The following is an 18,298-nucleotide window of genomic DNA, read 5'->3' as shown; positions in this document are numbered from 1 at the left end:
AGTTATAGTACCAGTTATAGTACCAGTTATAGTACCAGTAGTACCAGTTATAGTACCAGTAGTACCAGTTATAGTACCAGTTATAGTACCAGTTATAGTACCAGTTATAGTACCAGTTATAGTACCAGTTATAGTACCAGTTATAGTACCAGTAGTACCAGTTATAGTACCAGTTATAGTACCAGTTATAGTACCAGTTATAGTACCAGTTATAGTACCAGTAGTACCAGTTATAGTACCAGTTATAGTACCAGTTATAGTACCAGTTATAGTACCAGTAGTACCAGTTATAGTACCAGTAGTACCAGTTATAGTACCAGTTATAGTACCAGTAGTACCAGTTATAGTACCAGTTATAGTACCAGTTATAGTACCAGTTATAGTACCAGTAGTACCAGTTATAGTACCAGTTATAGTACCAGTTATAGTACCAGTTATAGTACCAGTTATAGTACCAGTTATAGTACCAGTTATAGTACCAGTTATAGTACCAGTAGTACCAGTTATAGTACCAGTAGTACCAGTAGTACCAGTTATAGTACCAGTAGTACCAGTAGTACCAGTTATAGTACCAGTTATAGTACCAGTTATAGTACCAGTTATAGTACCAGTAGTACCAGTTATAGTACCAGTTATAGTACCAGTTATAGTACCAGTTATAGTACCAGTAGTACCAGTTATAGTACCAGTTATAGTACCAGTAGTACCAGTTATAGTACCAGTAGTACCAGTTATAGTACCAGTAGTACCAGTTATAGTACCAGTTATAGTACCAGTTATAGTACCAGTTATAGTACCAGTAGTACCAGTTATAGTACCAGTAGTACCAGTTATAGTACCAGTTATAGTACCAGTTATAGTACCAGTAGTACCAGTAGTACCAGTTATAGTACTAGTAGTACCAGTTATAGTACCAGTAGTACCAGTTATAGTACCAGTAGTACCAGTTATAGTACCAGTTATAGTACCAGTTATAGTACCAGTAGTACCAGTTATAGTACCAGTTATAGTACCAGTTATAGTACCAGTAGTACCCTTTATAGTACCAGTAGTACCAGTTATAGTACCAGTTATAGTACCAGTAGTACCAGTAGTACCAGTTATAGTACCAGTAGTACCAGTTATAGTACCAGTAGTACCAGTAGTACCAGTTATAGTACCAGTAGTACTAGTTATAGTACCAGTTATAGTACCAGTTATAGTACCAGTTATAGTACCAGTTATAGTACCAGTAGTACTAGTTATAGTACCAGTTATAGTACCAGTTATAGTACCAGTTATAGTACCAGTTATAGTACCAGTTATAGTACCAGTAGTACCAGTTATAGTACCAGTAGTACCAGTTATAGTACCAGTTATAGTACCAGTAGTACCAGTTATAGTACCAGTAGTACCAGTTATAGTACCAGTTATAGTACCAGTTATAGTACCAGTTATAGTACCAGTTATAGTACCAGTAGTACCAGTTATAGTACCAGTTATAGTACCAGTAGTACCAGTTATAGTACCAGTTATAGTACCAGTTATAGTACCAGTTATAGTACCAGTTATAGTACCAGTTATAGTACCAGTAGTACCAGTTATAGTACCAGTAGTACCAGTTATAGTACCAGTTATAGTACCAGTTATAGTACCAGTTATAGTACCAGTTATAGTACCAGTTATAGTACCAGTTATAGTACCAGTAGTACCAGTAGTACCAGTTATAGTACCAGTAGTACCAGTTATAGTACCAGTTATAGTACCAGTAGTACCAGTTATAGTACCAGTAGTACCAGTTATAGTACCAGTTATAGTACCAGTAGTACCAGTTATAGTACCAGTAGTACCAGTTATAGTACCAGTAGTACCAGTTATAGTACCAGTAGTACCAGTAGTACCAGTAGTACCAGTTATAGTACCAGTAGTACCAGTTATAGTACCAGTAGTACCAGTTATAGTACCAGTTATAGTACCAGTAGTACCAGTTATAGTACCAGTAGTACCAGTTATAGTACCAGTTATAGTACCAGTTATAGTACCAGTAGTACCAGTTATAGTACCAGTAGTACCAGTTATAGTACCAGTAGTACCAGTTATAGTACCAGTTATAGTACCAGTAGTACCAGTTATAGTACCAGTAGTACCAGTTATAGTACCAGTAGTACCAGTAGTACCAGTTATAGTACCAGTAGTACTAGTTATAGTACCAGTTATAGTACCAGTTATAGTACCAGTTATAGTACCAGTAGTACCAGTTATAGTACCAGTTATAGTACCAGTTATAGTACCAGTTATAGTACCAGTTATAGTACCAGTTATAGTACCAGTAGTACCAGTTATAGTACCAGTAGTACCAGTTATAGTACCAGTTATAGTACCAGTTATAGTACCAGTAGTACCAGTTATAGTACCAGTTATAGTACCAGTAGTACCAGTAGTACCAGTTATAGTACCAGTAGTACCAGTAGTACCAGTAGTACCAGTTATAGTACCAGTAGTACCAGTTATAGTACCAGTAGTACCAGTTATAGTACCAGTAGTACCAGTTATAGTACCAGTTATAGTACCAGTTATAGTACCAGTAGTACCAGTTATAGTACCAGTAGTACCAGTTATAGTACCAGTTATAGTACCAGTAGTACCAGTAGTACCAGTTATAGTACCAGTAGTACCAGTAGTACCAGTAGTACCAGTTATAGTACCAGTAGTACCAGTTATAGTACCAGTAGTACCAGTTATAGTACCAGTAGTACCAGTAGTACCAGTAGTACCAGTTATAGTACCAGTAGTACCAGTAGTACCAGTAGTACCAGTTATAGTACCAGTAGTACCAGTAGTACTGTGTGTTTGTACTAATTAAAGGTGTGTTTGTGTTGCTAGCTAAGACGCTACTGGAGCTAGCTGAGAGCTCCTCCGTTTCCACGGCGACCAGGCTGTTTGTGGAGGCGGGACTTTCCTCCCACCTGAGCGGCTCGGAGGCCCTGACGCTATTGGCTCCCCTGAACGACGCCTTCAAAGGTAACTACTAACTAGAAACAACTACTAACTAGAAACTACTACTAACTACTAAATAGTTACTACTAACTACTACTACTACTACTAACTAGTACTATTATTTTAGCAGATGTTTGTCTGATGAAGCTATTGCTAAATTTAAGGAGACCATTTCTCACCTTACGACAGTGGAAAATAGTGAAGCCTCTACTGAAGCAATAGAGGCCAGTGACCTGGGTTCTACCTCTGATGTTGATGTTGATTTTCTTGCTAGTAACACTGCTGATCTGTTGCACTCGGCTTTAGATGAAGTTGCTCCTTTGAAAAAGGAGGGTTTCTAGCCACAGGAGCTTAACTCCCTGGTACAATTCAGATATCCGCATGTTGAAACAAAACGTGCGTAAAATAGAAAGGAAGTGGTACTCTTGTAGGTCTGTAGACTCTTATCGTGAATGGAAAGATATTCTAATAGTATATAAAAAAGCCATTCGCAAAGCCAGAACAGCTTATTATTCAACGTTGATAGAGGATAACAAAAGTAACCCACGTTTTCTGTTCAGCACTGTAGCCAGGCTGACAAAGAGTCACAACTCTGTTGAGCCGTGCATTCCTGCAGCTCTCAGTAGTGAGGACTTTATGAGTTTCTTTAACAGTAAAATCACGAGAATTAGAGAAGAAATCAACCAGCTGGTTGTAGGCGTTTCTTCAGCTTTAGCGACTTCCCTAGGCTCTGACTTGTCTCTAGACTGTTTTGATCCTATAGACCTCCCTGAGCTGACTTCACTCGTTAATAGAGCTAAGTCAACCACATGTATGTTAGACCCCATCCCGACTCCACTATTCAAACATATTTTTTCTCTTATTGGTACGACAATACTGGACCAAATTAACTTATCCCTAAGCTTAGGATATGTACCACAGGTTTTCAAAGTCGCAGTAATTAAACCTTTACTTAAAAAACCTTCTCTTGACCCAGACACCTTAGCTAATTATAGACCAATTTCCAACCTTCCATTTGTGTCTAAAATTCTGGAAAAGGCAGTTTCAAGCCAGTTATGTGACTATTTGTATAGAAATGATCTGTTTGAAGTCTTTCAGTCAGGGTTCAGAATGCATCATAGCACAGAGACAGCACTGGTTCGAGTCACGAATGACCTCCTTATGGCCTCAGATAAGGGATTAGTGTCCATACTGGTTCTACTGGACCTCAGATAAGGGATTAGTGTCCATACTGGTTCTACTGGACCTCAGATAAGGGATTAGTGTCCATACTGGTTCTACTGGACCTCAGATAAGGGATTAGTTTCCATACTGGTTCTACTGGACCTCAGATAAGGGACTAGTGTCCATACTGGTTCTACTGGACCTCAGATAAGGGACTAGTGTCCATACTGGTTCTACTGGACCTCAGATAAGGGATTAGTGTCCATACTGGTTCTACTGGACCTCAGATAAGGGACTAGTGTCCATACTGGTTCTACTGGACCTCAGATAAGGGATTAGTGTCCATACTGGTTCTACTGGACCTCAGATAAGGGATTAGTTTCCATACTGGTTCTACTGGACCTCAGATAAGGGACTAGTGTCCATACTGGTTCTACTGGACCTCAGATAAGGGACTAGTGTCCATACTGGTTCTACTGGACCTCAGATAAGGGACTAGTGTCCATACTGGTTCTACTGGACCTCAGATAAGGGATTAGTTTCCATACTGGTTCTACTGGACCTCAGATAAGGGACTAGTGTCCATACTGGTTCTACTGGACCTCAGATAAGGGACTAGTGTCCATACTGGTTCTACTGGACCTCAGATAAGGGATTAGTGTCCATACTGGTTCTACTGGACCTCAGATAAGGGATTAGTGTCCATACTGGTTCTACTGGACCTCAGATAAGGGATTAGTGTCCATACTGGTTCTACTGGACCTCAGATAAGGGATTAATGTCCAAACTGGTTCTACTGGACCTCAGATAAGGGATTAGTGTCCATACTGGTTCTACTGGACCTCAGATAAGGGATTAGTGTCCATACTGGTTCTACTGGACCTCAGATAAGGGATTAGTGTCCATACTGGTTCTACTGGACCTCAGTGCTGCTTTTGACACTATAGATCATGGCATTTTACTGCACAGGTTAGAGCATGTTGTTGGGATTAAAGGGACAGCTCTACGTTGGTTTAAATCATATCTATCTGACAGGTTCCAGTTTGTTCATGTACATGAGGTTTCTTCAGAACAGTCAAGGGTCTGTTATGGTGTTCCGCAGGGTTCAGTGCTAGGGCCAATCTTGTTCAGTTTATACATGCAGCCATTGGGAAGTATAATCCAGAATCACGGCATACACTTTCATTGTTATGCTGATGATACGCAGCTCTATTTGTCTATGAAGCCGGATGAGACAGAACCGTTAGTTAAACTTCAGGCATGTCTTAGGGACATCAAGGACTGGATGTCCAGAAATTTCCTGCTTCTAAATTCAGATAAAACAGAGGTTATCATTCTTGGTCCAGAGCATCTTAGGAAGGGATTAGATGGTGTTGCGATGGCTTCCAGTGCAACTGTGAGAAACCTTGGTGTTATTTTCGATCAGGATTTGTCGTTTAAACCATATGTCAATCAGGTTTGTAAAATAGCGTTTTTCCATCTCCGTAATATTGCAAAAATTAGGAAAATCCTCTCGCAGAGTGATGCAAAAAAACTAGTTCATGCGTTTGTATCTTCAAGACTGGATTACTGTAATGTGTTGTTAGCAGGATGTCCAAGTAATTTGCTGAATAGGCTCCAGCTGATCCAAAATGCAGCAGCACGAGTACTGACAGGAATCAGCAGGAGAGACCATGTCTCTCCAGTGTTAGCGTCGCTCCATTGGCTACCTGTAAAATTCAGAATCCAATTTAAAATTTTATTACTTGCATATAAAGCCTAAAACGGCTTAGCTCTGCATTATTTACAAGATTTGATAGTGCCTTATGTTCCTGGCAGAGCTCTCTGTTCTCAGAGTGCAGGTTTACTCGTAGTTCCTAGAGTATCTAAATGTAGATTTGGAGGGCGGGCATTCTGCTATCAGGCACCATTACTATGGAACCAACTTCCAATCTGGGTTAAGGAGGCTGACACCACCTCCACCTTTAAAACTAAACTTAAAACCTTTCTGTTTAGTAAAGCCTATAGTTAGTGTTTAGTAAACCTCTAGCTGGTGTTGGTAAATCTCTAGGTAGTGTAAACTCTAGTGTGTTAGAGTCAGTAGTCATAGTTGCAGCTATAGAACAAGACTATAATAGTTAGTCTCAAATATAGCTTGGTGGTAGATATGCTGCTATAGGCCTATGCTGCAGGGGGGACATGATCCGCTGGGCGGTGCCTCTCACCCTTCTTCTCCTCTCCTCTTCCCTTCCTCTCTTCTCCATTACCATTTTTATTTATTATAAATATCTCATAGCTATCATTTTTGTCCATCGCTCCTGTAGTTTCTTGTGCCGGCCCCCCTTTTTTCTCTTTTGTGCATGTTTGCAGGCCGGAGCCTCGGGAGCTGCGTGCTGGCCTGTGTTCCCGGCCCTCCCCCTATGGGAGTTTTTACCTGCCATTGTTTATGTAATAACTGCTCGGGGGTTTATGTTTATGTTTATGTTTATGTTTATGTTTATGTTTATGTTTATGTTTATGTTCATGTTCTGGATCTCTGGAAAGCGTGTAGAGACAACATCTGTTGTATTAGACGCTATATAAATAAAATTGAATTGAATTGAATTAACTACTAACTACTACTAACTACTAACTACTACTACTACTACTAACTAGTAATTACTAACTACTAACATATAATATAATATAAAAATAATAATAATAATAATAATAATAATAATAATAATAATAATAATGATGATATAATATAATATAATATAATAATAATAATAATAATAATAATAATAATAATAATAATAATAATAATAATAATAATAATAATAATGATATAATATAATATCATATCATATAATAGAATATAATAAAATAATAATAATAATGTCTGTAACATCCCCTGTCCAACAGGAAGTGTGTCCATGACCTCTGACCTCCGGAAACTGCTGACCAACCACATCCTGAAGGAGCAGCTTTCGTCCAAGTCTCTGTACCACGAGCAGGAACTGGAGACGCTGGGGGGCCTCCGGCTGCGGGTGTTCGTGTACCGCAACGTAGCTACCGCACACGCTCAGTACAAACCCACTCACCTTTACTACTGCACACGCTCAGTACACACTCTACCGCACACGCTCAGTACACACCCACTCACCTTTACTACCGCACACGCTCAGTACACACTCACTCACCTTTACTACCGCACACGCTCAGTACACACTCTACCGCACACGCTCAGTACACACTCTACCGCACACGCTCAGTACACACCCACTCACCTTTACTACCGCACACGCTCAGTACACACTCACTCACCTTTACTACCGCACACGCTCAGTACACACTCACTCACATTTACTACTGCACACGCTCAGTACACACCCTACCGCACACGCTCAGTACACACTCTACTGCACACGCTCAGTACACACTCTACCGCACACGCTCAGTACAAACCCACTCACCTTTACTACCGCACACACTCAGTACACACTCTACTCACCTTTACTACTGCACACGCTCAGTACACACCCACTCACCTTTACTACTGCACACGCTCAGTACACACCCTACTGCACACGCTCAGTACACACTCTACCGCACACGCTCAGTACACACCCAGTCACCTTTACTACTGCACACGCTCAGTACAACCTCTACTGCACACGCTCAGTACACACTTTACTGCACACGCTCAGTACACACTCTACCGCACACGCTCAGTACAAACCCACTCACCTTTACTACTGCACACGCTCAGTACACACTCTACCGCACACGCTCAGTACAAACCCACTCACCTTTACTACCGCACACGCTCAGTACACACCCACTCACCTTTACTACTGCACACGCTCAGTACACACCCACTCACCTTTACTACTGCACACGCTCAGTACACACTCTACTCACCTTTACTACTGCACACGCTCAGTACACACCCACTCACCTTTACTACTGCACACGCTCAGTACACACCCACTCACCTTTACTACTGCACACGCTCAGTACACACCCACTCACCTTTACTACTGCACACGCTCAGTACACACTCTACTCACCTTTACTACTGCACACGCTCAGTACACACCCACTCACCTTTACTACTGCACACGCTCAGTACACACCCACTCACCTTTACTACTGCACACGCTCAGTACACACCCACTCACCTTTACTACTGCACACGCTCAGTACACACTCTACTCACCTTTACTACTGCACACGCTCAGTACACACCCACTCACCTGGGGGGCCTCCGGCTGCGGGTGTTCGTGTACCGCAACGTAGCTACCGCACACGCTCAGTACACACTCTACCGCACACGCTCAGTACACACTTTACTGCACACGCTCAGTACACACTCTACCGCACACGCTCAGTACACACTCTACCGCACACGCTCAGTACACACTCTACTGCACACGCTCAGTACACACTCTACCGCACACGCTCAGTACACACTCTACCGCACACGCTCAGTACACACTCTACTGCACACGCTCAGTACACACTCTACCGCACACGCTCAGTACACACTCTACCGCACACGCTCAGTACACACTTTACTGCACACGCTCAGTACACACCCACTCACCTTTACTACTGCACACGCTCAGTACACACCCACTCACCTTTACTACTGCACACGCTCAGTACACACTCTACTCACCTTTACTACTGCACACGCTCAGTACACACCCACTCACCTTTACTACTGCACACGCTCAGTACACACTCTACTGCACACGCTCAGTACACACTCTACCGCACACGCTCAGTACACACTCTACTGCACACGCTCAGTACACACTCTACCGCACACGCTCAGTACACACTCTACCGCACACGCTCAGTACACACTCTACCGCACACGCTCAGTACACACTCTACTGCACACGCTCAGTACACACTCTACCGCACACGCTCAGTACACACTCTACCGCACACGCTCAGTACACACTTTACTGCACACGCTCAGTACACACCCACTCACCTTTACTACTGCACACGCTCAGTACACACCCACTCACCTTTACTACTGCACACGCTCAGTACACACCCACTCACCTTTACTACTGCACACGCTCAGTACACACTCTACTCACCTTTACTACTGCACACGCTCAGTACACACCCACTCACCTTTACTACTGCACACGCTCAGTACACACTCTACTGCACACGCTCAGTACACACTCTACCGCACACGCTCAGTACACACTCTACTGCACACGCTCAGTACACACTCTACCGCACACGCTCAGTACACACTCTACCGCACACGCTCAGTACACACTCTACTGCACACGCTCAGTACACACTCTACCGCACACGCTCAGTACACACTCTACCGCACACGCTCAGTACACACTTTACTGCACACGCTCAGTACACACTCTACCGCACACGCTCAGTACACACTCTACCGCACACGCTCAGTACACACTCTACCGCACACGCTCAGTACACACCCTACTGCACACGCTCAGTACAACCTCTACTGCACACGCTCAGTGCACACTCTACCGCACACGCTCAGTACAACCTCTACCGCACACGCTCAGTACAACCTCTACTGCACACGCTCAGTACACACTTTACTGCACACGCTCAGTACACACTTTACTGCACACATCAACATAGAGACATTAATGACAGATACAGCTGAGTATCATCAACATAGAGACATTAATGACAGATACAGCTGAGTATCATCAGCATAGAGACATTAATGACAGATACAGCTGAGTATCATCAGCATAGACATTAATGACAGATACAGCTGAGTATCATCAGTATAGAGACATTAATGACAGATACAGCTGAGTATCATCAACATAGAGACATTAATGACAGATACAGCTGAGTATCATCAACATAGAGATGGACATTAATGACAGATACAGCTGAGTATCATCAGCATAGAGACATTAATGACAGATACAGCTGAGTATCATCAACATAGAGACATTAATGACAGATACAGCTGAGTATCATCAGCATAGAGACATTAATGACAGATACAGCTGAGTATCATCAGCATAGACATTAATGACAGATACAGCTGAGTATCATCAGCATAGAGATGGACATTAATGACAGATACAGCTGAGTATCATCAACATAGAGACATTAATGACAGATACAGCTGAGTATCATCAGCATAGAGACATTAATGACAGATACAGCTGAGTATCATCAGCATAGAGAGGGACATTAATGACAGATACAGCTGAGTATCATCAGCATAGAGACATTAATGACAGATACAGCTGAGTATCATCAACATAGAGACATTAATGACAGATACAGCTGAGTATCATCAACATAGACATTAATGACAGATACAGCTGAGTATCATCAGCATAGAGACATTAATGACAGATACAGCTGAGTATCATCAACATAGAGATGGACATTAATGACAGATACAGCTGAGTATCATCAACATAGAGATGGACATTAATGACAGATACAGCTGAGTATCATCAACATAGAGACATTAATGACAGATACAGCTGAGTATCATCAGCATAGAGACATTAATGACAGATACAGCTGAGTATCATCAGCATAGAGACATTAATGACAGATACAGCTGAGTATCATCAACATAGAGACATTAATGACAGATACAGCTGTAATACAGCAATAATAATAATTATTCTTCTAATTCTGATTCTAACAGAACCTGTGCATCGAGAACAGCTGCATCGCGGCTCACGACAAGACGGGTCGTTTCGGCTCCATGTTCACGGTGGACAAAGTCCTGACGCCCCCGACGGGAACCATCATGGACGTGCTGAAGGCCGACGACCGCTTCAGGTGAGGCTGAGGTTTACCTGGGGGGTTCCTGGGGGGTTCCTCGGGTCCAAAACCAGAGTCAGGGTTCCTGGGGGGTTCCTGGGGTCCAAAACCAGAGTCAGGGTTCCTGGGGGGTTCCTGGGGGGTTCCTGGGGGGTTCCTGGGGGGTTCCTGGGGTCCAGAACTAGACCAGGAACTTCTGAATCAGGGTTCCTGGGGTCCAGAACTAGACCAGGAACTGCTGAGTCAGGGTTCCTGGGGTCCAGAACTAGACCAGGAACTGCTGAGTCAGGGTTCCTGGGGTCCAGAACTAGACCAGGAACTGCTGAGTCAGGGTTCCTGGGGTCCAGAACTAGACCAGGAACTGCTGAGTCAGGGTTCCTGGGGTCCAGAACTAGACCAGGAACTGCTGAGTCAGGGTTCCTGGGGTCCAGAACTAGACCAGGCAGGTTTATCTGTACAACAATTCAACACAAGATAATACAAAGTGCTTTACATGAGCTAGCAGTAGCATCTGAGCTAGTGGTAGCATCTGAGCTAGCGGTAGCATCTGAGCTAGTGATAGCATCTGAGCTAGTGGTAGCATCTGCGCTAGCGGTAGCATCTGAGCTAGTGGTAGCATCTGAGCTAGTGGTAGCATCTGAGCTAGCGGTAGCATCTAAGTTAGCAGTAGCTGAGCTAACGGTAGCATCTGAGCTAGTGGTAGCATCTGAGCTAGTGGTAGCATCTGAGCTAGCGGTAGCATCTGAGCTAGTTGTAGCATCTGAGCTAGCGGTAGCATCTGAGCTAGTGGTAGCATCTGAGCTAGTGGTAGCATCTGAGCTAGCGGTAGCATCTGAGCTAGTGGTAGCATCTGAGCTAGATGTAGCATCTGAGCTAGTGGTAGCATCTGAGCTAGTGGTAGCATCTGAGCTAGTGGTAGCATCTGAGCTAGCGGTAGCATCTAAGTTAGCAGTAGCTGAGCTAACGGTAGCATCTGAGCTAGTGGTAGCATCTGAGCTAGTGGTAGCATCTGAGCTAGCGGTAGCATCTGAGCTAGTGGTAGCATCTGAGCTAGCGGTAGCATCTGAGCTAGTGGTAGCATCTGAGCTAGTGGTAGCATCTGAGCTAGCGGTAGCACATAGAATAAAAGTGGCCCGAGAATGGACCCTTGAGGAACCCCACATGTGATCTGGGTTCTCTCAGACTCATGGCCTGCTGGTCCTGGTCCTGGTCCCGGTCCTGATTCTGTCCCCCCTGTCCCCCCTGTCCCCCTGTCCCCCCTGTCCCCCCTGTCCCCCTGTCCCCCCTGTCCCCCTGTCTCCCCTGTCCCCCTTGTCTCCCTTGTCTCCCCTGTCCCCCCTGTCCCCCCTGTCCCCCTGTCCCCCCTGTCCCCCTGTCCCCCCTGTCCCCCTGTCCCCCCTGTCCCCCTGTCTCCCCTGTCCCCCTGTCTCCCTTGTCTCCCCTGTCTCCCCTGTCCCCCTGTCCCCCCTGTCTCCCCTGTCCCCCCTGTCCCCCCTGTCCCCCTGTCCCCCCTGTCTCCCCTGTCCCCCCTGTCCCCCTGTCCCCCCTGTCCCCCTGTCTCCCTTGTCCCCCCTGTCCCCCCAGCCTGCTGGTGGGAGCCGTCCAGACCTCGGGGATGACGGAGCTGCTGAACCAGCCGGGGAAACTGACCGTCTTCGCTCCGACGAACCGGGCCTTCAGCGCCGACCCGGGGGAGCTGGACCGGATCATGCGTGAGTCTAGTCCTGAACCAGGACCCCCTAGACCTGAACCAGGACACCATAGACCCTAGACCTGAACCAGGACCCCCTAGACCTGAACCAGGACCCCCTAGACCTGAACCAGGACACCATAGACCCTAGACCTGAACCAGGACCCCCTAGACCGGAACCAGGACACCATAGACCCTACAACTGAACCAGGACACCATAGACCCTAGACCTGAACCAGGACCCCCTAGACCTGAACCAGGACACCATAGACCCTAGACCTGAACCAGGACCCCCTAGACCTGAACCAGGACCCCCTAGACCTGAACCAGGACCCCCTAGACCCTAGACCTGAACCAGGACCCCCTAGACCTGAACCAGGACCCCCTAGACCTGAACCAGGACCCCCTAGACCTGAACCAGGACCCCCTAGACCCTAGACCTGAACCAGGACCCCCTAGACCTGAACCAGGACCCCCTAGACCTGAACCAGGACCCCCTAGACCTGAACCAGGACCCCCTAGACCCTAGAACTGAACCAGGACCCCCTAGACCCTAGAACTGAACCAGTATGAGGTCCAGTAGAACCAGTATGAGGTCCAGTAGAACCAGTAGAACCAGTATGAGGTCCAGTAGAACCAGTATGAGGTCCAGTAGAACCAGTATGAGGTCCAGTAGAACCAGTATGAGGTCCAGTAGAACCAGTATGAGGTCCAGTAAAACCAGTAGAACCAGTATGAGGTCCAGTAGAACCAGTATGAGGTCCAGTAGAACCAGTATGAGGTCCAGTAGAACCAGTATGAGGTCCAGTAAAACCAGTAGAACCAGTATGAGGTCCAGTAGAACCAGTATGAGGTCCAGTAGAACCAGTATGACGTCCAGTAGAACCAGTAGAACCAGTATGAGGTCCAGTAGAACCAGTAGAACCAGTATGAGGTCCAGTAGAACCAGTATGAGGTCCAGTAGAACCAGTATGAGGTCCAGTAGAACCAGTATGAGGTCCAGTAGAACCAGTATGAGGTCCAGTAGAACCAGTAGAACCAGTATGAGGTCCAGTAGAACCAGTATGAGGTCCAGTAGAACCAGTAGAACCAGTATGAGGTCCAGTAGAACCTAGTAGTTCCTGGGGTTGGTTCCTGATTCCTGGGGGTGTTTTGGGAGAAAATCAATTAAGGCTGGAGAGTGATCGGCTGCACAAAATGAATCACAAACACACACACACTGGCTTTTCCTACAATGATATATATGAATACCTTTATTACCACAAGAAAAGCAAATATTACACACACACAATTGCTCTTTTGCTCGGATAAATGTGTCAAGTTATCCCCCACAAATGATCAATAGATCACTGACAATTACACAGGGCTAGGCTTTATAATAACTCTTACCTCGACACAGAAGACTGGAGAGCCGAACAGTCCTGGACAGAGTGGCCAAAAAAACCCGGCTGGGCGTCGTGCACTAGACCCGCAGCAGACTCTGCCCGAACTTCCGGCTGTCTTTATAACTTCACTAAGTCTTGGCCTCCCGCCACGTAGCTGCGTCCCATGGGAACCCAGTCCCGTGTGAAACAGCCACATAGGGGGCGCCTCTCTCACAGTTACATTTGTTAATAAACAGCAGGTGCAGAGCTGAGATGAGACTGAGACTGTGTTTTGGGAATTCACGGCATTTCCAGGACACAAAATATATATTTCTCCCTTCATTCCACCTCTGGCCTGAAAATGTCCTAATTCAAAAACAAGCATAATACATGATCATAATTAATATGAAAAGTTGAATTCAGGGCATTCCAGGACACAAAACAAATTTTACCTTTCATTCCACCTCTGGCCTGGAATGTCCTAATTCCTAAACAAGTATCCATTACCATGGTGATTATCAAAAGTGATATCCTCCTCTTCTCCCCTACGTCCTCTGTACCATTACATGCATTTTGAATATAGTGGCATACAAAATTTAACAAATCTGGTCTATTGTCAAATTGTCTCTCATCGTGGTAGTAATGTAGATTTACGCGGTTAGTACACGACCAGAGATCCCCAGGAACGTCTGGGTCAACTATGACCGTGTACCTCTCCGTTCCAAACCAATCTTCAGTCGTTTTTAGAGAGATTTTCATCTTAGGGCGGTGTTATATAAAATCCTTTGGAAGGAACGTTTCACCCTTCTTATATAGACACAAGTGAATATATTACACATGGTAAGCACACACAATACAACAACTAATATTAACAGTGGAGGCGCCACGTGTCTTAGCTGTAGCAGACATTCCTGAAAAGATATCCGACCAATGATGTGCGCTATTCTGCTCTATCACCTTACTGTACCACCTCTCCACCGGTGATGAGGCTCGACACGAGGAGTCTGGACACGTTAGACCCATGGGACTTAATAATCTGTTTTAGCTCCGTAGACTGATTCAGTGCGCACCTGAATCTGTCCAGGGAGATGGTCCAGGGCAAACTCAGTGCCTTCCATTGGACCCCCGTCAGATGGTGTTCTGACAAGAAAATTTGTAAGTCTAAAGGTATGGTTGTTCCAGTGCCAGGTGTACACGTCCTTCAAACATCCAGAGAACAGTGTCTGCGGCAACCTTGGGTGAGCATGCATAGTAGCTAGACATAGAGTATGGGGTCCAGTCTGCCACAAAAGATCTTGAGGTTCTTCAACATACCACTCACATAGTGCCGCGTCTCCAGCAAAACATGGATCATGATATCTATTCTTAGTCATACAGGCAACCCCCTTATCTGTTATATCACAAGCTTTCAAATCATAAGTGTCATTAGTTACTGGGCTTTACTAATCGCCTTGAGTCTTCAAAAACCAGTACACATTACTGGCTATTATTGGCAAAACATAAAACTTACAGATTGGCACAACATCAGTCACATCCATCTGGACCCATTTAACTGTACAGGTTGCGTGGTTACAGACAGTTTTTTCAGGATATATGCGGACCCAGAGAGTATTACTAATGTTAAACAGTCTCTTTAATTCGTTAGCATTGGGTGACGTAATCACTCTAATGAACTGTTCCTGCTGCAATCTAGCACGCACAGTTTGCAAACCACATCCAGTAGCACTGATAGCATTAGAAATGTTAACAAACACTTCACTAGACATATCAGACAATTTAACATTCCATTTCAGCATGTTCCAGATTATACTGGCAGTCTCTTTCTGTGTTACCACAGAAGACGGCATCCACTGTCCAAGAGAATGGACGGCGTTTGAGCTGATTTCCCAGTATTTGATAACATGGTTCTGGTCATCTCCGCATCAATAGTGTTGGACACGCCTAGAACAGTGCCAGCTCCTCCAAGGAGGTGTCACACCGTCGTGTGGGATGGCATGATGGTACGACTGGCATTTTCACAGTCCATACAACACTTGTGTGTGTCAGAGCCAAGGGCAGCTAGGATGGTCACCCCGAATCCGGCACCACCTCTTAGGCGGAACCCGTAGTTCAGAGCCATCTCCAGTTGGTCTGGTTCCAATCAGTAGTCTCCACCGGGTCATTCCTGCACCATACAGAACTTCATAAGACACACAAGATTAGTTTTCACGCAAATAACATTTGCTAACTGGGATTGTCACCCAGTTCTGCAAGATTTTCAACATGTAGAATCAGTCAAGTGGCCTTCATACTTCCACCTTGCAGCCACAACAAAATTCTCCAACTCTCGTTTGTTTTTTTTCCTCAGAACAATTAAAAAAAACAAAAAAAAACTTGGTTTTTGGGTTGAGCACATCATCAAAAAATATACCCCTTTCCTCATCTTCTTCAGAGCTTTCCCCTTCAGCTACGGACTCAGCCTCATAAAAAGCTCCAGTGGGTGGAGGTCGCTCCTCGAGCAGTGTCTCCAGCACGGAGGTTAACTGAGACACGCCCAATCCTAGTCCAGTGCTCACACAGGAGACTTTAAACCACTTTTCTGTGAGCCAGTTCTCGCAGCTCACCCGTGGGTTTACCATCAATGTCAACAGAGGGGACTCCAGCTTTAATCAGAGCGCCCCAAACATCCTTTCTAGAGGGCCCCTGTCCTGGTTCCCTCCGGACCCGTTGAGGCTGCTGCCTCGGTGGGGATACGTCCCTCTGTGGGCGTGTTACCGCTCCCCAGTCAGCCAGACTGTCTAGATCTTTAATCATGGTTTTTACTACTGAGGCTGGCCCACCTGCAGTATTCAACATTCACGTCAACATCAGAGCTCGATATTGATCAGGACTGGTCAAGATACGCTCCTGCTCAATTCTCAAATCATGTTGATGTTTCCACAGCGCTGCATACAGCCACATGTAGTAGTAGTAATAAACCTTTATTTTATCAGGTAAGAATTGCTAAGAATACATTCTTATTAGGGCAATGGCCTGGTAGGAGGTGAAAGACCTCCTAAGGGGAAGGGAGAAGGGGAGTAATATTAAGATATAGACAATAAAAGCACATACAACAACAGTGACACAAAAGAAAAAGGAATAAAGACATAATGCAGTGACACACCACAGAATGACAGTTAGTTTGATGTACAGTGACATACAACAAGTTAAGTAAGGACAGAGACACTAAAAGTAAAAACAGTGATACTAGACAACCATAAATGAGACAGTAACAAACGCCAAATGTTTTGGGAGAAAATCAATTAAGGCTGGAGAGTGGTCGGCTGCACAAAATGAATCACACACACACACTCGCTTTTGCTACAATGATATATATGAATACCTTTATTACCACAAGAAAAGCAAGCATTACACACACACAATTGCTCTTTTGCTCGGATAAATGTGTCAAGTTATCCCCCACAAATGATCAATAGATCACTGACAATTACACAGGGCTAGGCTTTATAATAACTCTTACCTCGACACAGAAGACTGGAGAGCCGAACAGTCCTGGACAGAGTGGCCAAAAAAACCCGGCTGGGCGTCGTGCACTAGACCCGCAGCAGACTCTGCCCGAACTTCCGGCTGTCTTTATAACTTCACTAAGTCTTGGCCTCCCGCCACGTAGCTGCGTCCCACGGGAACCCAGTCCCGTGTGAAACAGCCACATAGGGGGCGCCTCTCTCACAGTTACATTTGTTAATAAACAGCAGGTGCAGAGCTGAGATGAGACTGAGACTGTGTTTTGGGAATTCACGGCATTTCCAGGACACAAAATATATATTTCTCCCTTCAGGGAGGTAACCAGTTTCTCCAGGTGACCCCCAGCAGGGGTCCCGGGTCCTGGTCTGGTTCTAACCGGTTCTCTCTGTCCCCCCAGGTGACCCTCAGCAGGGGTCCCGGGTCCTGGTCTGGTTCTAACCGGTTCTCTCTGGTTCCAGGTGACCCCCAGCAGGGGCCCCGGGTCCTGGTCTGGTTCTAACCGGTTCTCTCTGGTTCCAGGTGACCCCCAGCAGCGGTCCGGGTCCTGGTCTGGTTCTAACCGGTTCTCTCTGTCCCCCCAGGTGACCCCCAGCTCGGGTCCCGGGTCCTGGTCTGGTTCTAACCGGTTCTCTCTGTCCCCCCAGGTGACCCCCAGCTCGGGTCCCGGGTCCTGGGCCTCCACGTGGCCCAGGGGGTCCTGGTCTCGGGGGGCGTCGGCTCCTCCACCAGACTGACGCCGCTGCAGGGGGACAAGCTGGAGCTGGGCGTGGTCAGTACCTGGAGCTGCTCTCTGATTGGCCGGTGTGGTGATGATGTCACT

The 18,298-nt window shown here is 45.6% G+C and overlaps 1 protein-coding gene across 1 annotated transcript in view; it reads left to right on the top strand.

The window, feature by feature from the left end:
• Window positions 1-18,298, top strand: part of tgfbi (transforming growth factor, beta-induced) — a gene marked incomplete at its 5' end in the record, with an annotated part of 82,055 nt that overhangs the window by 54,557 nt on the left and 9,200 nt on the right. The window contains 5 exons of the mRNA XM_061726467.1: window positions 2,863-3,000; window positions 7,024-7,166; window positions 10,802-10,938; window positions 12,505-12,632; window positions 18,123-18,247. Of these exons, the coding sequence (XP_061582451.1) occupies window positions 2,863-3,000; window positions 7,024-7,166; window positions 10,802-10,938; window positions 12,505-12,632; window positions 18,123-18,247 (671 nt within the window). The remainder of the gene's footprint in view (window positions 1-2,862; window positions 3,001-7,023; window positions 7,167-10,801; window positions 10,939-12,504; window positions 12,633-18,122; window positions 18,248-18,298) is intronic.

Source organism: Cololabis saira, chromosome 7, assembly GCF_033807715.1.
Source record: "Cololabis saira isolate AMF1-May2022 chromosome 7, fColSai1.1, whole genome shotgun sequence".
In the NCBI taxonomy this organism is placed as follows: domain Eukaryota; kingdom Metazoa; phylum Chordata; class Actinopteri; order Beloniformes; family Belonidae; genus Cololabis; species Cololabis saira.
The sequence above is the reverse complement of the archived record's forward strand: the minus strand, read 5'-3'. Positions and strand labels throughout refer to the sequence as shown.